The sequence below is a fragment of the Dipodomys ordii genome, unplaced genomic scaffold (genome assembly GCF_000151885.1).
Source record: "Dipodomys ordii isolate 6190 unplaced genomic scaffold, Dord_2.0 Scaffold206, whole genome shotgun sequence".
Lineage (NCBI taxonomy): Eukaryota > Metazoa > Chordata > Mammalia > Rodentia > Heteromyidae > Dipodomys > Dipodomys ordii.
This window is the reverse complement of record NW_012267422.1, coordinates 533,546-555,958: the sequence shown is the minus strand read 5'-3', so window position 1 is coordinate 555,958 and position 22,413 is coordinate 533,546. Positions and strand designations below refer to the sequence as shown.

Genomic DNA, 22,413 nt, shown 5'->3' with positions numbered 1-22,413 from the left:
AAAAAAAAAAAGGAAGTAGAGTGGGAGGTATAGCTCAAGTGGTAGAGTGTTATTCTTGAATGAAAATGAGAAGTGAGAACATAAGGCCCTGAGTTCGAAGCCCAGTAGCAGCTGCACCAAAATAAGGATGATGATGATGATGATAATGGTGATGGTGATGATGATGATGAGGAAAAAACCAGAAAGAATAATTCAGGGCAATCTTTTTCTAATTGCTTGGTTACTCAACCATTGATCAAAGAAAATTTCATATTTTAAAAATTGCAATCTATTCATTCTCAGAGTCTTTTCAGAGTGTTATGTATCTGTTTCATGTACTTAAAAGAGAACATTCTTGTGACAGTCATTAACATAAACATGCCAATGTTGAACTCGAGTTTTAGTTACTGTTCATTAGCCTGAGTTGTGTTTTATTTTAATTTTTTTGTAGTTGTTTGTGAACTGCAGGTTAACCCCAGTGCTCAATCCCGAGCCATGCTACCAGGTTTCATCTTTTTTTAAACTTCGTTTTTGAAATAAAATCTCACTAATTGTGCTCTTCCTGCCTGTATCTCCTGAGTAGCTGGGATTACAAGCATATCTTAAGCTCTATTGCTTTTACATATCCAAGTGCCTCAAAGAAAGGAATATTGCCCTCTGTTTTATGCGGGGTTTCAGAAGAAAACCATTCTCCCCAGTGAACCCTTGATTTTCAGAAGGTTAATAGTAAACTACATAGCCATGTTATAAAGGGATCTTTCATTTTAACTCTAAACAACTCCCTTATATTAAATCCTGAATCCCACTTGATTTCACAGCTGTTCACCAGACCTCTTCCATCAGCATCAGCCCCTAACTATTACCTAGTTTCAGATTCCCTCAGTCAGTGACAGAGGGAAGAGTTTTGAAAGAGTCCATGTAGTTTTCAAGGGAGACAGGATGGAGTCCTTACTGGTCAGAATTCGGATTATACATTACATCCATAGCATGAGTGAGTCACATGTCCAGAGGTTTATATTTTAATCCACTTGTAACTTCTTTATAACAGTGAATGGCATATTTTCACAAATTAGCTGTATATTTTATCAATGATGCCAGTTGCTTTTTTGGTGAAAAAATGAGAAATCCTACTGTTGCCTTTTTTAATGTGTGTGTGTGTGTGTGTTTGTGTGTATGTGTGTATGCTTTGGATTAATATATAAATTGACTCAAAGTGGCACAATCCTTATGGCTTAATGTAGTTGTTTGGGGATGGATTATGTTACTGTTCTCTGAGCGCCATCTACTGTCAGTTTGAGCAACCATCATTACCAATTTTTAGTATATATAAACTACACACCAACCATGGGTATTCATCAGAATAATAAAAGAAAGGTTTGTTTTTAAAATAGGTTTAGAATAAAATATATTATTGATATATTATTGATAATGCAACAAACATCAATAGAAGAATCAGTAGGGGAAGATTTGTCACTTATTGAGTGCAATGGGTTGTAAGTGCTTAGGGATCATATCTTTCCTTCAGAGGGGCTCACCAAGTCAGCTGCTGGCACACCAGCACACTTAGTATTATATTATTCTTATTTTGAACAGTCAAATTTGAGATTCATATTTACCTCAGAAAACCTAGGGAAAAAAAACAACAACAACAACAACACAGTAGAATATAAAGGTAAGGAGGTCCTTACTCCAAGGAACCAGCCCTGCACTATAGATGTGTCCTGAGCACAGAGGACTAGCCTGGGGCTTCTTCCTTTGGGGTCACATTTCTATGGTGATGCCAGATGATATGCTTCTTGTAGTTATGGGGCTTGTGTACATGTTCCTTATCAGAGACCTGCTTAGCCCCTCCTCTAGCTAAAGTAGAGCTCTGTGATCTCTCAACTCCCTGCCACTTCCTTGGAAGAGCTGGCACTTCCAGAAGGGTGTGGCTGGACACGTAATCGAATGTAGTGAGTGGATTTCAATTTTTTTGTAACATCAAAGATATTCTAATTCAACATGTCAACTTCTGAGTACAACGCATCTTGATCATGTATTTTTTTAATCTATGCTCTTCATTCTAATACAGACTTACGTACCATGAGGAAAAAAGTGTATGTACCACATACCAGGTACCATATCCTATGTACTATGAGGGAAAAAAGTGGTTCCTTAGTTCAACAGTTTTAGCTTCTGCCCTGAGACTGTGGCATTTGGCTTGTCCCATCTTTAACACCACAAGCCCCTCCTCTCTGCAATTTTAAAAAAATTCATTGAGGCTTTGGGTTGTAGTTCTGTGGTACAGTACTTGATCAGCATGCACGAACCCTTGAATTCGATCTGTAACACTAAAAAAAAAAAGAAAGAAACATAAAGTGTAATCTTTTTTATTTTTATTTTTCTCCCAACAACCTACCTGAATTCTGTGGTTCTGAGTCAGTAGCCTTTAAGCCGCTGTTCCTCAACTAGCTTTCTTGGAAACCAAGCCTAGAGAGGATCCCTTTACCTTGCATGGAGCATCAGGTCTGCTAGAAAGAGGAAATATTACTGAACTGGCTGGCTTTCCCTAGTGCCATGCACCTCCCCCTCTGGCAAATGGGCCTTGGGAGCCCAGAGCCTGGACTGTGTCCAGAACAGAATGTGTCCTCATACCTTTGTCTCAACAGGAGCACCTTTGGGAGGCAGATCGTTCCGGCATGTTCCATGTCAAAAAGTGACAACATTTAGGAGCTATTGTTTGTTGTCATTTGTTACCTGCTGTTTTATTTTTGCCTCCTTATACCTCAAATAAACATGCACGTTGGGGATGTTTTGTTTTTGTTTTTAGAAGTTTGGGAATGATGCCATCTCCCAGGATTCTTCTAGCTCAGCCCTGGGCAACATGGAACGATTGGAAGGAGGTGGAGCAGGTAAGTCAGGCTATTGCTGTCACTCATTTGCTTTCTGGCTTCAGGAGTCATTTGCAATTAACAGAAGAAAAAAAAGGTGCAGGGAGAGGCAGAAGAGGCCTCAGTGTTGCATTTTCTCATCTCTCACTTAAAAATGCCATATCCTAAAATAAATAAACAAATACATACATACAATACTACATCCTTTTACCAGCTCTGGCACTTCCTGGGGAGACTTCTCCCATCCTTGTAGCCTTGTGCCTTGACAGGACACCTTTTCTCCATTCCCAAAGGGAGGAAATACTGATTAGTGAAGAAGGTGGAAGAGCATAGGAACATGGCAGATGGAGTTTTTGTTGTTGTTTTTTAAATAAGCCATACCTGACATCTGGAAGTTGGTTTTGTGTACTGCAAAAGAATAGCCTTCTCTTGAAATTTGAGTTTGCGCGAAATAAATTATCCATCATTTCTTTGACTTCTTAAGTGTAATTAATGGGTGATATACTTGCAATGGAAACTGGGAAATGACTTGCAAATTACATGTTAGAAACTTGACTCTGCTGTTGGATGTACTTGTGCCTTTCTATAGTATAAAATCTATAGTATACAATCTTTCATGTTAGAATTCCGAAGTATACAATCTTTAGAGTTGGACTATAAATCACATTTACCAATTTGTTCTTGACAGCTATTTGGTTAAATGTAGGTAACAGAATAGATGCAGAATGTGATGTGATGTGTGGTGGTGTTCTCACCATTAAAAATGAGATCATGACTATCAACACAGCCCTCACTCAAAACTATTGCCAGAGTCTGGTTTGATTATTAGTTATCTAGAACTGAGGTCATCTTATTTAGTTTTATTTCTCCTTCTTGCTAGATCTGAGAACCTCTCTTCTTTTTGCGCACAATGAGGAAGTTGTGCACTGCTAAATATAAAACTTACCATCTTTAGAATACCCAAGGATCATCAGAAAAGTATCAGAAAGCTCATTACTTTTCTGTGAAGAACTTTAGTCTTTTACCAGTTCTAAAAAAAAAAAAAACACTAAAATAATCTATATTTAAATGATTGGTCTCTTGAGATTTCATTTTTAAAAGTGTGATTTTCATACCACTTTTATTCTAGTGCCTAAACTGCATCCTGGTCTCCCAGAGAACCGCTTTGGTTTGGGGACACCAGAGAAGAACACTAAAACAGAACCCAAAGTGGACATGGGCTCCAGGTCCCGGAATTCGTCCAGTACACCTACAAGCCCGAAGCCCCTCCTGCAGTCTCCCAAGCCCAGCCCAGCAGCAAGGCCCTCCATTCCACAGAAACCAAGAACCATCTCCCGACCTGGTAAGGGTCTTGCTTGTCTGGGAGTCAGTTGGCAATCAGGATTGGTTTGATCTACGATTGGTCTTATGAGCAGTTGGTAAACAGGATGTAGAGAGATCTCATAGGAAATCCACAGAAAGCTACAAAAACGGTAAAGACTGAAGGATTACCTTATTCAAGACCAAAGCCCACCACATGTGAGAAGTGGAAACTCTGGAGATTCTCCTTGCATTCAAGACAACCAGTTGGGTGGTAGTCAGGACAGGAAATTGAGTCTTGTGTCACATAGGCCCATATACAATGCCTGACTTGGCTTACTCAACTTCTCTCCAGGGTGTTCAAGCCTTTAAAAAGCACAGTTTAAGAAAGCAACAGATGAGGAAAGCATAAGCTGTTACGTTATCACACTATGACATCCCAAATGTGTAGAACAGGGTTTGGCAAATTGTGGGCCTGTATTTTTAAATAAAGTTTGACCAAACACACCCACAGCATTTGTGTAGATGTTTCTAAAGTTCATTCATGGACTGTGACTAAGTAGAGTGATTGCCAAAGAGCTGTATGTCTGCAGATCCTAAGGTGTTTATTCTTTGGCCACTCACAAAAAGATGGATGATTGCTAATGTTGAAAAATCTAATGACAGAATGGGTGTGTGTGCACACACGTGTGCATGGAACACATGTGTTGGTACAAGGGCTCTGTTGAGGGCTGTGTGTTGGCACTCAAGACCTTAAGCTCTCAATTTATTTTTTTTTGCTCAAAGCAAGCCTCTGTAGCTCCACTTTTGGCTTTTTGCTAGTTACTCGGAAATAAGAGTCATGTACTTTTAAAACCAGGCTGGTTTTAAACCATGAGCCTCAGATCTCAGTCTCCTTAATAGTTAGAATAGCAGGTATGAACCACCATTGCCCAGCTAGGGTGTGGTTTTGGTTGTTTTTTTTTTAACTATTGTTAGAATTTTCAATATTTACGGAAGTGGAATGGGTAATATAATAAGCCCTACATTAGCTGTTTGCCTCATCACTTTGTTTCCTCACAGAAAACAAACTAAAGACAACATGACTGAAGCATGGCTCACATAATAGAGCACTTGGTCAGCAAGCATGAGGCCTTCAGTTCAATCTCTAGTATTACCAGAGAAAGACTGACACACATAGACATTAGTATTATCTTCCTAGATATTTCCTGAGGTTTTTTTTTTAGCCTAACATATTCTTCATTTTTCCCATGACCAAAGGATTTTATGATGCTAAAACTTTGTTTCCAAATTATTCCCAAAGATTTCAATGTGTGTTTGTAGCTACATGTCAGTAAGTATGTTGTGACTCTTGCACTAGCTTTGACCACAGGAAAAGGCAATGTACTATATAGTGTTACATATTTTAATACAAAATAGTCTTGTGTTTCAGACAGAAGGAACATGTGGCTCATTTATAGGCTAATTTTTAAATATCACTTTATTGAAATTGCTGTATCTGTCAAATAGGATAGGATCCTATCTGGGCCAATTTTAATCTTTTAGAATAATATTTTATTCTTTATTTTTGTGGGCATTAATTCCCTGAGCAGAAACAAAAAAAAATTGGCCATAAAAATTCTATGATGCTTTTTTTTCCTTGTGAGTCATCTGTATGTAAAGATTCACTTGGCTTATGTGCTTGGAACAATTGATTCATGTGTTTGTGTTTTTATAGAAGACATCCCAGACTCTCCATCGGGCCCTAGTTCCCCTAAAGTTGCTCTTCTTCCACCTGTCCTGAAAAAAGTTCCCTCAGACAAAGAGAGAGATGGCCAGAATAGCCCCCAACCCAGTCCCAGGACATTTTCACAGGAAGGTAAGAACTTTTATTTCTGGGTTTGCTCTTCCCAAAGATAGTAATTTCAAAAGAAAGGAATGAATTCTGGTCCTAAAGAATAGCTTGGCATTCAAATTAGCACCTCTTGGATGAAGGTTGAGGAACCAGAGTAGTTCCTTAGTCTAGAAACTTAATTCAGCCTGCTGATGACATTGGATCTTAATGAAGAATTAAATGCATAGCAGAGACACCCAGCCCTAAGGACACACTCCTTTGCAGGAATAATCATAAGATGCTCTTGAATCAGCTCCCAGTGTGTCAGGAGCTCCTTAAACATGATTTTGTGACCTGTTTGGCGCTATCTGCAGAATTTTAGGTACCAGTCGTTCTACACAAAACATCCCCAGTTGTGGTAAGTCATCATGATTCAGGAACAACTCAAGGCCCTGAGCGATCTTGCAGCACCTTGTGGTCAAGAGGCAGACATGTTTCATTCACAGAAGTGTGGTGCCTGCCTGGACACTCAGATTGTCTTCTCAGTTTGCCACTCTTAGTTAGTTCCTTTTGATTTGCTGAGGTAGGATCAACAACAATCCTGTGACTTCAAGGCTTTCCCCTAGAATCAGATTGAGTTGCCAGTATCAGGAGGGAGGCCTGGTTAGGGCAGTGTCAGCAGCATCCGGGATATTTCTTTCCCCCATTCTCCCTATTCCCCCAGCGCCCCCACCCCCACCCCCCATCGGTCATGGAGCTTGAACTCTGCGCCTGGGCACTGTCCCTCAGCTCTTCAGCTCAAGGCTAGCACTCTACCATTTGAGCTCCAGCACTACTTCCAGTTTTCTGTTTGTTTATTGGAGATAAGAAATTCATAGACTTTCCTGCCTGGGCTGGCTTTGAACCATGATCCTCAGATCTCAGCCTCTGGAGCTAGGATTACAGGCATGAGCCACCAATGCCTGGCTTCTCCCTATTCTTTTAAATGTACAGTTGACTTTCAGGTACTGGTTGTCCTTTGTAAAGTATAACATAAATGCTGTCTTTAAACTTCTTTACACCTAAAACAAAAAATTCTAGAGCCACACAAATAGTCACATCACCCATGTCCAGATTGCTCTCATTTTGTTTGAAGTTCCTGGGTTTTATTTTAGTTATTTGTTAATGCTTCGGAATTCTTTGAATCCTTTCTGGTCTGACATCTTCCTATCTTGGCCTATATTTATTATATTGGCCATAGTCTTACATTGCAGCCTAGTTTTGTCTTTGTGGTTTTAGAGTCTATTAAGAAATAACGCTGGCTTTCTCTTCTCCCTTCTGCACATTCATTTGGTTGGTAAAAGCCTCACTCACCTACTGGCTATGAAAAAAGGGCAGGGGTAGAGGTGGGTCAGCGTCTGAAGCTGATAAAAGGCTTGTCAACGAAACTAAAGGTATAAAAAGGTGGCTGGTAACTATAGATATTTCACATGGAAGAAATACAGGGCTTGGTATTACAGCCAAAGCTTTTAGAAGACTTGGCGTTAAGACAAGAATCTTCAGTGGTGATAAGTTAGCATGTCCAGAGCCAGCGAGCATGCTCTGACAGCTTTCTCACCACACAGCCTCTCCCCCATTCCTACCACCCCCACCCTTCCCTCCCTTAAACACCTCCCCCCCCCATCTCTCCTTTCTGTAACTGCTGACTTTGCACCTGTGTTTTCAGGGAAGCCTTGGAAATGCCTGAAAGAATTGAGTAGGGGGGTAGGGGGAGAAATTGGGAGGTACAAAGGGGTAGTAGTATAGTAAGAAGGAGGACTTTTCATCTTGTTAAGAGCAATCAAAATATTGAAGGGTTTACTCTCGCCCCCCCAAAAAAAACCTCTAAAGATTGAACAAAAAATCATTTTATGCACACATTTGGACAATGATGTTTTTAAAATGTCTATAGATAATCAAAACAATGACTAGAGTAGTCTTGACAGTCTTGTGGATAAGATTGTGTGTCATAGAGCCTCCCTGGTTACAAAGAGCATGACATTGGATACCACTAGCAGACTTTTACCTACTGGGAAAAAGTAAATGTTCTTTCTTAAGGAGGTTAAAAGAATTTGGGGGATGGGGAAATACATGTTTGATTCCCCCTCCCATACCAGTAACAGATACTAGGAGACAGCTCATGCCCATCTTTCTAATTGGTTGGGACAACAGAGCAGTGGAATCCTTCACTTTCCCAGCTGGGATCCAGAATAAAATAACCACAAGAGATTATGCTAATTATATTAGTTGGTTTTGAAATTGGACTAAAAATATCCATGAAATCTGAGAACTTCTGAATGTCCAAGGTGGTAAGATTGTAACTTTGGAGTTTATGTCTCAGCTCATCTTCTACCATGGCCCAGAAATGGCAGCCAAGTGTGAGCCCTATTTTTCTCCCTAAAGACTGTTCCCATTGTGCTCATTCCTGATTTCTTGTATATTATTCATGCTGGTTGCTTCATTTCCTTGTTCTGTGCCTCCCTTTGGACTAGCGTGCCCAACTAATTTCTGAAACAGGTAAATCACTGTGATTCTTCTGGATTATTCCATAGTGAATGTGATTTTTGTTAATCCATCGTGGAATCAAAATGGTAATAATGGGGTCTTTTTTTTGTTAGTACTTTTTGGGGGCAGATTCAGAGCTCACCTCATTTTGCACGACATTTCCATAATGTTGGCTGTTGAATTCTGTAGATAATGGTCTATCTGCCCAGGATCAATACTTTTGAGTTCCTTGAATCCTAGGTTGGGTGGGTGAGCTGGTATTTAATTTGTAATATTAACACTTTTAATATTAATGTAAACACATTGATGTATTTGCTACTACAAAGGGTAAAATGAGTACCTTTTCCTCAGTAGTGCAAAGAGGAGATTATTACAAAAGACATTCAGATCATGACAGTGGCAAGCCTTCCAGTAGAGGGAAAAGATCTTCAAAACTGTACTCCACCATTGCAGAAGAGGAAGTGAATGCATTTGGGCACAGGAAGTCACAGCCAACAAATGGTTAGAGCCTTCGATTATCATCCCTCACCGACCCAAAGCTTATGAACTGGCACTAACAAAAATGAACTTTAATTGAATAACTTCTATCACGGGACTGGGTCAGGGATTCATCATCTAGGTGAGGTTTTATTTATTCAAAAAGGCAACAGGATGGTCCTTTCATTGGGGGCAAGAAATACTGAGTCGATAATCTAAATTTAGATGTTACTATGAGGGAGGTTCAAGTTACCTTGGTAACTTGTCCATTCGAACTTTTGCCATCATAAAAGTTTATTTTTATATTTGGGGTCATATCTCCTATTTTCTTCCTTTATATCTTTTTCTCTTTTATTGCATTAGCTTAGAAATTCTTTTTATATTATTATTATTTATTTTTATTGTAAAGATGATGTACAGAAGGTACATAAGTTAGGTAATAAGTCAGGTTACGGGTAATAAGTACACTTTGTTAAACTAGATTAGAAATTCTTAATGCAATAGATTTTATTTCCTTAGAGTATTTTGACCTAAGGTGTCATTAACCTTAAACTCTTGTAGGGAAAAAAAATCAATAAAAATAACCACTGACTGCCAATCTTGTGTCATATGGCTTTTCGATGGATTTTTATGACCTTTTAGTAACAAAGAAAAAAGTACGAATTAACTTTTCCATCTTGAGGAACGATTTTTTTTAAAAGCCCTTTCCTTAAAACTTCTATCTTCCATTTAGCCTTTTTAGTGAACTCTGTCATCATCTGTTCAAGTGGAATAGTCACAGGAGATAAAAAGGAGACAGATTTCACTTCAGCTTTAACTTCCAATGGGAAATGTCTTATCCAAGACAAAAGAACTCCCTAATCTCCCTGGTCACTAACTTTTTATAAATATGACTTGAAAAATCATTGAAAGGAAATCGTATTATAAAAGAATATATAAAATATTCTGATATATCAGATTTCCTTAACAAACTTCTGCCCTAGGTGTGAACATACAATGGGTGCCAAGGGTAAATGACCTGCACTGCCTCTTAAGAAACTATTCTACAAGTTGGTAATAGGAGTAACTTGTTTTTATTGCAAAAGGACTTTAGTATGAGCACTTTATTATGTATAATAAACTTCTTGTGCTCTAACTCATCTTCTAGCTCAGTGAGTGTAATACTTCACGTGGGAACTTCTGTCTTGGAGAATTTTAATTCACATATTTTAATTAATTGATTTATCTTTTAAAGTAGACAGAGAAATTTTTTTGAATTTGAAAAGAAAGCTGTAAGAAGGCTCCTAAAGAGGAATCCCCTTGATTCAGTTTTTTTTTGTTTTTTCTTTCTTTCTTTTTTTTTTTTTTTTGTTGTCAGTTGTAGGATCTGAACTTTGGGCCTGGGCGCTGTCCCTCAGCTCTTCAGCTCAAGGCTAATGCTCTACTGCTTGAGTCACAGCACCGCTTCCAGCTTTTTCTGCTTATGTGGTACTGAGGAATTGAACGCAGGGCCTCATGCATGCAAGTCAAATACTCTACCACTGAGCCACCTTCCCAGCCCCTTGATTCCAATTTTTAAACCAAAAAGTATCTACTGACTCATCATCCATCAACTATATTTGGAGTCTAGCCCCTGGGTCAGTACTCTGGGATGAGTCATAGCCTCTTCCTTGGCTGGTGTTGACACAGGGTGGAGTTAAGGACATTACCCAGAGCATAAAACAAATGTAAAGAGAAAAGAACATTCTGTTTGGACCAGGCAGCATCTGCCCTAGATGATATCAACTATACTCGTCCTTTTTTCTTTTTTTGTAGTACTAGGCTACATCTGAGCTAAATCCCAACTGTTCCTTCATTTAAAAATGACTTCCTGAACAGGTGCATTTATAAATATACAGTTGTAATAATTCTTTTGTTTACAATCAAAATTTTTTGTGACATTGCCAGGAAAATCTTTAGTAGTTTCAGCCATAGAAAAGTTACATAAATGAACACCTAAGACACTTACTTTGTGAAAAGTTTAGAAGAGTTCTTTTTGAGAACATATTAAGTCACAATTTCTGTCTCTATATTGTCTTTTTCATTAAAGATATCTGAGATTACATAGATGTTTCTAGATCCTGGAAATTTACCCTTGAGCATTTGTACCTGTTGACTTAAATCATTTATTAACACAGTATTTTTTTTTCCCAGTCATGAAGGGCTTGAACTTAGGGCCTATGCACTGTCCTTGGGCTCTTTTGCTCAAGGCTAATGCTGTACCACTTTGAGACACAGCTCCACTTCCAGTTTTTTGATGGTTAATTGGAGATGAGTTTCCTGGACTTTCCTGCCTGGGCTGACTTTGGTTGGTATTCCTCAGATCTCAGCTTCCTATGTAGCTATGATTACAGGTGTGAGCCATCAGCACCTGGCTAGTACTTTACTTTTGATGCAATGTTCCTCCTTCAACAAAAACTAAAAACACTTTCTACAACATGTGGAAAGACCACCCCTGGTGTCTCATTAATCATCCAGTAAGGCTTTGAGTCACAGTGGGTAAATGGCAGAAATAACCCAAATCATTTTTAAAAAAGCAACCAGAAGAAATTCTGTGCCTAGCTCAGATTTTTTCCATGACCTCATTAGCTGAAAATTCTCTTTGTGATGGGCTAGATAAAATCTTAGTGAAATTAAATAGGACCATCTTGTATTAGCTTTTCTGCTTTGATTCTTAAAATAGACACAAAAGTAATTTTTATAAAGAGCTTCAATTAAAGTCATTTTATGTCTAATATCGTAATTTTGTTTTGTTAGTGCCGATTCCTAGCACTTGACCTCCTTCATCTTTGAGAACTGCATAGCAGTCTGCTTTTTGAGTGTTCCTGATTTGTTTATAAAAAAAAAAGCAGGACAACTAATAAAGCCATGATTATCTACTTTTCCTTAAGTCTTTGAAGAACAGTTTTGCTTACACCAAACATCTCTCTTAATTTCCTAAATCAAGTATTTATGAAACCAACAGAGGCTATTGTTCTCAAAGCATGCTGCATATTTTTATCATGATTGTTATGTTTTGATTATATGGCTATTTTAATATTGATTTGACAGGTAAAATGCTTATTACTAGAAATATTTGCAACTGTGTCTTGAATTCCACATTATTTCCCCTCTATATTTAATCCCAAGCTGTGTTATTTATATTAGCATATAATCCTATTTTCTTGAAGAAAATAGTTGCTTTTTTGGCTTTGTATGTTGCAATGGATCATATTCGTACAGGGCATCTGATTCTGAGAATCAGAATCAGATATGACTTTCTTGCGTCTTCTGTATTCAACCTACAGCCAACAAATTCTTGGCTGTGGCTTGCAGTCTATAAGCTAGTGATCTATTCATTCTTTTACCATATCCAAGTTACATTTCCATTAGAAGAATTCTTCAAGACAAATTTGGAAATTGTTGGGTATCTTTGGTTCTTGCTGGAAAGAATTAAACATTAGGGCCAACCACAACTGATTATTCTGATTCTGATAAGGCTTTTCTTCCATAAACTACAGATCTCAGCTGAGCTAACAGTGAAGAAATCTCAAAGTTTCATGTGAATCTCTGAGTTTATATGCATATTTCAGAATGTTTTTAATTAGCACATATACATATGCAAAATCAAATCAGCACCAACAGCACAGACTTCAGGTTTGAGCCTCTCTGCAATAATTATCGCCATGATAGACAGGATGTGAATATGCAAGCAAGTGTTTGTGTTGAATAAATTACTAGTTCATTTACTTGAGCACTTTTGATCAATTAATGGTTTGTAGAATGGTAATAAGTATGTGTGTGGACACATATACAGACACACTCAACATTTTTAACTGCATGAAAATTTGTGTTGAAGAGGTGTAAGAAAAACATTCTGATTTTTTAAAAACTCAAATCAAGCTGCTTAATCAGTAAAGATGTGCAAATTGTTTTAATATTTTAAAAATAAATTTTGGAGCTTTAAGTTGCAAGCAGGCAAAATCTATTGAATCTCTCTCTCTCTCTCTCTCTCTCTCTCTCTCTTTTGGTCATCATGGAGCTTGAACTCAGGGCCTGGGTCCCATTCCTGAGCTCTTTCTGCTCAAGGGTAACACTCTACCACTTTGAGCCATAGCTCCACTTCCTTGAGACCATCTCTTAATGATAGCCTGACCAAACCTACTTCTGTATATTTTTAATAACATTTTAATTATGTACACTCTACTAGATGCTCCCTAAGGGCTGGAAAATAAACTTGACAAAGAACATTCCTCCTACAAAACCTGTTTGCACTAGGGATCTGGGCTAATGAGTCTAGACCTAAAGGCTGCGTACTTGAGTTTCCAGACTTACCAAGCATCAGTGGATTCCTGCTTCACTGTGCTTCAGATTTTCCTTCTGTGGATGGTGCCTGCCGATACCATTAAGGACATGTTAGCCTGGTCCTGTAGTCACTTTACGTGCATCATAGTTGATAAAAGTTAAGCATTGAAGATAAGTATACTTAGAATATTTTCCCCCTTTTTCCTTGTAGTATTGGGTATTGAACTTCGGACCTCACACATTCTAGGCTACCACTGAACGATACCCAGCTCCAGGATGAAATTTAAAGTGTCCCCACCATAGTAATGGTTTGATAGCCCTCTTGAAATAATGTGTTCTTTTCCCCTCTAATAATGTGTTGGATAAATTGTAGGTTTTGACTTCCATGACTAATATTCGCTGTTTGTCACCAAATCTGTATACTCCCCACCTCTGCTATCTCCCCAAACCCATCCTGGAAGACTCGAAGTCAGTGTCCCTGACTTGAAATATCAACACTTAGATGGAGCCTGAAGTATGATCTGCTTTTTGCTAAAAGATTCCTGTATTGTTTTTATATGAACTTTACTCTTGTTATATTTCAGATTATTATCTTTGAGATAAACAGTTTGGTTTCAGGAATTTAGAAAATACTTCTTTTTTTTTTTTTTTTTTGCCAGTACCAGCATTTGAATTCAGGATTTTTGCTTGCTCCACTTGTTTGCTCAAAGCTGGTATTCTATCATTTGTGCTAATGCCTCCAGCCTGCATTTTGCTAGTTAATTGGAGATTAGGTCTCTCAGGCTTTTCTATCAAGGCTGGCTTTGAACCTTGATCGTTTGGATCTCTGTGTCCTTTGTAACTTGAATTTCTGGCATGAGCCACTAGCACCTAGCTAGAAAATATTTTTTCTGTCTTATCATATAACATGAATTGGATTTGAGATTACCCGAAAGCCAATATTGGAATTATTTTACTGTATGGATTAGAAAAAGTATATTTGCTCAGAAGACACATAAACAATGTACCACCATATTTCTTTTTTCCCTTTGAGCCTGTAGTTAGAAATTTATTTTTTAGTACTTTGGTAAGGAGCAAAACCTTATGGTTTAAAATAAAATGACAAGCTTATTGCAAATATCATAAGTAATGCTCTATTTTGAGGTTGAATTTGTTCCAAGTATCTTTCTTTTGGGGGGGGGGTCCGGTCGTGGGGCCTGAACTCGGCCTGGGCACTGTCCCTCAGCCCTTCAGCTCAAGGTTAGCACTTGAGCCACAACACCACTTCTGGCTTTTTTCTTTTTGCTTATGTGGTGCTGAGGAATCGAACCCAGGGCCGCATGAATGCAAGGCAAGCGCTCTACCACTGAGCCACCTTCCCAGTCCTATTCCAAATATCTTCAAGATGAAGATACTATAAATCCTCGGTCACCTTGTTCTTAGTATATGCTAAATTTGAGAGCTTTTTATCAGGTGAATATCAAGTTGGGGTTCTTTATATATGAATATCAAATTAGTTTAGTGATAAAGTGTGAAGTATTTACAATTTTCTTTCTTTCCTTTCTTCCTTTCTTTCTTTCTTTCTTTCCTTCCTTGTTTCTTTCTTCCTTCCTTCCTTCCTTTCTTCTTTCTTTCTTTCTTTCTTTCTTTCTTTCTTTCTTTCTTTCTTTCTTTCTTTCTTTCTTTCTTTCTTTCTTTCTTTCTTTCTTTCTCTTTCATTGGTTGTAAGGATTGAACTGAGTGTCTGGGCACTGTTCCTGAGGTCTTTTTGCTCAAGGCTAGCTCTCTACCACTTTGAGCCATAGCTCCACTTACTGTTTTCTGGTGGTTAATTGGTAAGCGTCTCATGGACTTTGCTTCCTGGGCTGGCTTTGAACCACAATCCTCAGATCTTACTCTCCTGAGTAGCTAGGATTGCAGGCATGAGCCACCACCCCCTAGCTGTGTTTGATGGACCAGTCGACCATATGTACAATTTTTCTCCCAATACAAGCTTAAAAAATAAGAATCTGTACAATTTAAAAATGTACAAAAAATTTTAAAAAATCTGGCCAGGTACTGGTAACTCACACCTGTAATCATAGCTACTCAGGAGGCTGAGATCTGAAGATCCCAGTTCAAAGCCTGCCTAGGAAGAAAATGTCTGTGAGCCTTATCTCCAATTAACCAGCAAAAAGCCAGAAACAGAGGTGTGGCTCAAGTGGTAGAGTCAGCCTTGAGCAAAAAAATCAAGTAAGAGAGGCCCAGATTTGGTACCTATACCCTCATATGGGTACCACTCTACACTGATAATGTTCCCAAAGATATTGGGCAAAAAAATAAGCAACAAAAAAATGGGAGGTGGTTTGAGACAGGGTCCTGAAATGTAGCCCAAGCTGGTTTTATACATGCAGTCTTCCTGCCTCCAGTTGCCAATTGCTGGGATTATAAGACTGTGCCACCACATCTGGCTCAAAAATTTTAAATTACATGTTTTCCTTTCAAAATTTCACATGATTTTTTAAAAAAGTCTGTGTTTTTGTTGTTTACAGTCTAGAATCTGGTTGTGACAACAGAATTGGCAACAGAAGTACTGTATTATGTTTATATTTTCATTATTGGATATAATGAGCTTTTATTTCCTGAAATCATCTTTGTTGACTTGGACATTTACATAATCAGCTCCTGGCATGATGAATTATTTAGCAAAATATAAAAATCAAAATAATTAGAAGCATCAAATGAATCCTGTAGCTTTTTTTTAGAAGTGAAATACAATGTTTCTGGTTGGACTATTTTAATGAGGCAATTGTACTCTTCTTTCAAGCTGCTTTACAAATGACACAGATTTGGGATATTTTAGCTCATGATGTGTCTATACAATGAACATGTGAGTAATATTTAATAACTCTTAAAAGTATCCTAGAATTTAACATCTAAATAAACCATTCCCAAGACATAACAGCAGTGAAGCCACAATCTAGTTGGAATTTTTTTAAGGGCTTTAGAGAGACAGATTATACTTAGAATCCTGGTTCCAAGTTTTAAAGAACCTATCTTACAGGGTTATTATGAGGAGGAATGTTAATGAAACAGTTGTGCCTGGCATTTAATAAAAGCTCAGTTCCTGTAATGGTTCTCCTGCTGTCCATTTATAAAGTCACAATGAATCCTTCATATGTGTCCATACTCCCAACAGGCAGTAATTGTAATCCTTTTACCTGAGGATTGAATATATCACGGGCAGTATTTGTGTTCACAGACATTATTTTAAAGACTGTGAAAAGTATTCATTTGCTTGAGAGTAAAGATGAGACATTAAGATTTGAAAGCTGAGACACAGAATGGTCTAACAAAAATTCCTGGGACCTTTACTGATATCCTCCCAGCCAAGGCAGAGATAACCAGCCCTAAACTATTTGCAGAAAATATCAAATGGGAATCTTTCCAGCCAGCACTTCCCAAAGGCTATGCCTGCTCCCTGGGCCACCTGAAGGGGGCAGCTGTGATTGAGGAGGTCACCTGATACAGAACAATCTCACCTTGGTGTGTCTCTCCTTCCTGTGTCTCTCTCTGCTTTGCCACCATCCTTGCCTTTGGGGTCCTCATCTCAGATTCTCAATCACATCTATGAGAGGTTCACCCTGTCATAGATTGGTTTTTGTTTTGTTATGTTTTGTTTTTTGGTATGTTTTTGCCTGTTAACATTTGTGGTTTTGTTGGTTTGTTCTAAAATTGTAGTATCTAAATGTAATAAACAAGTTTGTTTCTGATGAAGTCCATCCCAACTGCTTCCCTCCTCCTCACTTCTTAGGGCTCCTGTACACACCCCATTGTTAGCCAGGCCATTAGTATTGCTTTGTCAATAATCTGTCAATGCCTTTGATTTCAGTTTCAAGGAGAAGCTGGGGCCAGCAGGCCCAAGAGAATCAAGAAAAAAAGCAACGCTCCTCCAGTAGAGATGGGCCCCCAGGCAGCAGGTCTAGTGACTCCGGAGAAGAGACTGAAAAAGAGTTTATTTTTGTGTAAAAGTCACCCAAGCAGAAGTCTTCCTGGGCAGGGTGATTTTGTCAGCCTTCAGAGAGGAACCAAGGGCAACACCTCTTCCCTTCTCTTGGTGCTTTATTCTCTTCTCTTTTTTTTTTCCTTCTTTTTTCTTTCCTTTTTTAAGTGTAAAAACAGATCAATTTCTTGATTATCAAAGCACTTTTTTTTTGCCTTTCCCCTAATTCTTGGCATTTGAATTCTCAATATTATTTCTATGCCCTCAATGAAAGCCAGCAATTATACCATGGGCCCTACTTGAATTTCTCTGAGGCAGCTACAAACTGCCCTGCAAGATGAATTTTCAGAGGTTAACAAAGTAACTGGATCCACAGTCACACAAGTAACTTCATCCAGTAGACCATAGGGGTACTGCTGAATGCACTTGTGTCAAATCTGCACATAATTCAATATAGCAATTTATTCTTGATGTACGCAATTGCACATTGTAATTATATTAACAGAGCACACTAATAAATAATTTGTATAAATTATATATATTAGATCTTGGGTATGATTTTTTTACATTATCCCATGGAGAACTTCTTTCCTCCTGATATGGAATTGTATATTAAAAGCTTGGTTGGTGACCTTCACATACCATCAACAATCACAGCTTAAGAACAGAGTCAGATAGGCCCATGGCTTATTTTACCCATGTGCCCAGATTAGTGTATATATCCGATTGAAATGAGGTTTTATGAATATCCATGTTTTTGAAGGCCTTTAATGTCTGTCTGCATAATAGCTTTTAATGTGTGATTTTAAGAGAGAAATACTTTGACACCTGTAAAATATTGAAATACAATTCTTTATAAGACATTTCACAAATATTCACTTACATTACAGGCTGAAGGTATTTTATTCATATGTATTATATTTATACCAATAAAATGATTTTACAAGTGGAATTTTTTTACCTTCTCTGTTTTTTTTTAAATTAGGATTGTCTTATGCTGGTGACTTGAAATTTGTTTCTAAAATCTACAATAATTACCATTCTTGGACCTGGGAAACATCTGCAAAATACATATAATTTGTTAATTCTTATGCATGCTCTTAATACTCAAGGGAAAAATGATGAAATTTACTACATGAGCATAAAATTCTGAGTGTGATCTAAATCCCAGTGTACAAATTAAGAACAAAGAAAAGATGCAGGCAGAGTAAAGAAGCTGATTAGAAGAGTTGCAAGCCCTATGGTCCTGTGTTACAAAGGAGAATCACAGAAGAGGGAGCTTATGGGACCTGACACTGCCCCTTACCATCCTCCCCCACCATCTTCTCCTGTCTGGCATGTTCATAAGTGCCAGTAAATGGAACGCTGGACAGCGACATGCTGTCGCCACATGATTTTATGATGGCAGAGTCCTCCGTGACTCTGCTGTGGTTAAACACTGGTAGGCTTAGACACCTCTAAAGATTGTCAAAGTGGATACACGTAAGGCAGGGATGGGTGTGGTGCCCTAAAGAGCTAAGAAAATGTGAGAGGCAGACTCATGCCTCAACTAAGTGTGGTGATCAGACTCATGTCAGTTGTGCTCCATGAAGGACATTAGTTAGCATTGTGACTCATGACACCTCAGAGGAAGTGACATTTATGCAAAGCCTTGAAGTAAGACCATCAGAAATACAGTGACCCTGTCTTATTCTTACTCTCCCTCTGTTAGCCAGAGGGAGATGCAGAGCAATCAGGCCCATGTTTACTTAGAATTCTGCCTGGTTTAAAAAGCCCACTTGCTTTCAATTCTACTCTCTTCTTTTGGAGTTTCAGCATGTGTTCTGTCCTTTTTTATTTTTTACTGTTATTATAGAGGTGCTACTTTTATAGAGAAGCTGTTCTTAAAAGCAGGAAAAGGTCAGTGAATAACCTCATTGTTTTCCTGCACAGCTTGCCATGCAGTGGGAACCATGGAATATTTTAACCAATAATGTAATCAGAAATGGATTTTACAATGCTAGGAACTGAAGGTAGATACCTAGAGAAGCGAATGAACAAGAATGCTGCATTATTTTCCCTCTCATGGTGATCAGGATGTGTCCACTTGTGATTACCTTTTAACAGAACTTGATATAACCTAAGCCACTGATAGTGAATTGCTGCCCCCCCTTATTTTCCCTCTCTCCCCACCTTGTTTTACATATGCAGAGCCTAAGCTAGGAGTAGGATAAGGAATTCACATTGCAATCCTAGTTCTTTGGGAGGTGACTCCCTTGTGTGACCTTAATGAGCAGATTTGTCTTCTAATTTTTTTCTCCTTGTTTAACATTGGTTAGTTTGGGTCTACATAGCACAGGCCATTGGTGAGGCATATGTCAAGTGTTGGAGAAAAATCAAATTACAGTAAAAACTTGGTCACTGAAAAGGCGGGAAGAGGACACTGGACACCTGCTTCACTGGGAAGGGAAAATAAAGCATTTTCATTACTGCCCCTGCCCTGTGTTGGCTCATTTCCCTAGACCATTCAGTTCTTCTAGTTGACTGTTCATTTAATGCTTCATTTGCAAAACAGAGCTATGTTCCCAGAGAAAATAATTCAGGAACTGAAAGGCAAACAACAATAGGCCTCCTTTTGCTAAGAAGAAGGGAATTATAAGAGCAAAGCCCAGTCATTAGGATGGCTCTGATATTTCAATAGAAAAGGTGTATCTGCCCTCAATCTCAGATGTGAAACTCTTAAATTGAGAAAGCCTTGGAAGGATTTTTGCTCAGCACTTTCACCTGCTAGGTTGAAAGCACTATGAAAGGCAATCCTGGATTATTACGATGTGGCACTTTCATGGAGTCTCTTCGCTGTTTCCCTCAGCCCCAGGGGGTGTCCTCGGCAGAAGGCTATCCATTGCAATGCTGACCCTCATTTCCACTCTCAGCCCCTCACTCTTATCACTGCCATCCACCTGTTGCCCAGATAGGAATTTACCTTCCTCAGTTTCTGAACCCAAATCCTAACCTCTTAGCCAAACTACTAAAACCAAGAAAACAGTCGAAGACAAAGGACGAAGGAAGAACAGTGTGTTCTTTTGTTGCCTGTGCCTTTTGATTTTTCCTTTGCACTGAGTTTGGACTGAATGAAGCAGAACTGCAATCAAAAGCTGTTTGAGGTAGTCTGCTCCTTGCCTCTGATGGTTCAGCCCAGGACAGGGCAAACTGGTCAGTGATCCGCATCATTTAACATCCAGTCTCCTTCCTGGCTGATCAGAGAATGAAGATGAAAGTCCACTCCTTACTGTGAAAGGTCACCCAACAACAACTCAGGGTAGGCTGAGGCCTCCATTGAGACAGAGTCACAGTTCAGGGTTCCTCTACCCACCTTTGCCCTCTCTGCCCACTCATTTCATTCTACATGTGTGGATTCCAATAACTGAGACTCCATGTCAGAGTTTAGCTTCCTAAGAATCCAGCCTGTGATGACAGAGTGTATTTAAAGAGGCCCATATCTACATTCATAACCAGCATCATAAGCATCATTGAGACTCTGAACACTTCAGGGATTATACACCAGGTTTTCCTTTCATACAAATACCGTCACTGTTTCTTTCCCCAGGACAGTATTGGACAACTCCTTCTCATGTAGCCTCCTGGAATTTCCTTGCCAGAGAGAGGGTGCATTTTGGGGGAGAAATGCTGCCCTGCAGCTTCCTATGAGAGCAAAACTGGTCTTCCACTAGCAGAGGCTGCACAATTAGGCTCTGGAAACATTTGCGAGTTCTTTTCCAGCTTCTCCCCAGCACTATAGCCATCTTTGTCACACCACAAGGGCTGAATTCTGATCTCTTCATTAAACATTCACAAATATTTGGAGTGACTATTACATGCCAAACACCAGCATAGTGTTTTCCTCTCCCTGGAGACTACATCTGGCCCAGCATTACAAGAAACTTCCCCAACCTGAGAGCCATTCCTGAGAGCTTAAACTTCTTAGTAGCTTTCCTAGTGCTAGAGTTAATTCACTCTTTAACCTGAGTTCCACATTTTGTTTCTTTCCATTATTTTTAATCTCTTTCTTGACCAGAGTAGCTTCCAACTCCCAGTAGAAGCCTCCACTGTTCCCCCTATCCTTAAGTTTTGCTGAACTGAAGATTCTCCATGGTATATGCCAATATAGTGAGCTTAGTGCTTAATGCTTTCTGGTATTTGTGAAGTGTTTCTAAAAGCTCTATTATTCACAGTTCTCATACAAAGAAACTGAGTAAGAGAGTGGTTGGGGCCCTCCAGAAATCCTCTAGAAAGATGGAAAAGATGACAAGAAGAATAGGAAATACCTGAGCTTTGGTCTGTACCAGGCACTGTACAAGCCATCTTGCCTATTTAAATCCCTAGAACAACCCTGTGCAAAAGGGTAGTATTCTCATCCTCATTTAAAAATAAAGAATTTAGGGCTCAGAGAAGTGGAATAACTTACCCAGGGTTACTCAGCTTATGACCCAGGCAGTCAATTATCAAGACATTGACCTGCAAGCATCACAGAACACCAGCCTATTTCCTGACTCCCCATTCAAAACTCTTGGAAACAGGTGGGAGTGACAGAGAAGAGCATGGACAAGTAAATCCCAAAGTTCACACTAACACTACTGCATAAAGCACAACCAGTCTCCTAACTGTAGAACAGTCCTGGCACTAAGTACTACTTAAATGAGTAGAACTGAGACTCCTCCAGCTTTGCCTTTGCAACAAGCTCATACTGGGGAGAGGTGGAAACAAGGTCCCACCCAGAAGAGGGGTTATTTCCTTAAGATTAGAACCCCCAGGGTCCCAGAGCAACCAGCTGGTTAATAATGCACTGATTGTAGCTTTATTATCAGCCACAAGAACAGAAGCAGTCTTGATTAGCTCACAACAACCTCTCTGGGCAAAGTTAGGGAAGTGGCTGGTCCATTTAATGCAAGCAGGTAGCAATCAAAGGATCCTCTGCTTTCTCCTAGCCAGACACCCAAGGCTGGCATAATCTCCTTTGTGGTCAAGCCTGGAGCACTGGAGCATGCCAATGCTGCTAAGCTTAGATTATTACAGAGTTTTTTTGGAGATCTAAAAATGCTCCAAATGTCTATTTGCCATATATATATATATATATATGTATATATATATATATATATGTATATATATATATATATATATATATATGGCAAATATATATATGGAGACAGACA

The 22,413-nt window shown here is 38.8% G+C and overlaps 1 protein-coding gene across 1 annotated transcript in view; it reads left to right on the top strand.

Annotated features, from left to right (window-relative positions):
- Lrrc16a (leucine rich repeat containing 16A) overlaps nt 1-18,162 on the top strand; it is a 287,161-nt gene extending 268,999 nt beyond the window's left edge. Inside the window, exons 33-36 of the mRNA XM_013035187.1 lie at nt 2,789-2,870; nt 3,979-4,191; nt 5,866-6,006; nt 17,114-18,162. Coding sequence (XP_012890641.1) covers nt 2,789-2,870; nt 3,979-4,191; nt 5,866-6,006; nt 17,114-17,250 — 573 coding nt within the window. The 3' untranslated portion in view covers nt 17,251-18,162. The remainder of the gene's footprint in view (nt 1-2,788; nt 2,871-3,978; nt 4,192-5,865; nt 6,007-17,113) is intronic.
- Nucleotides 18,163-22,413: the final 4,251 nt, after the last annotated feature.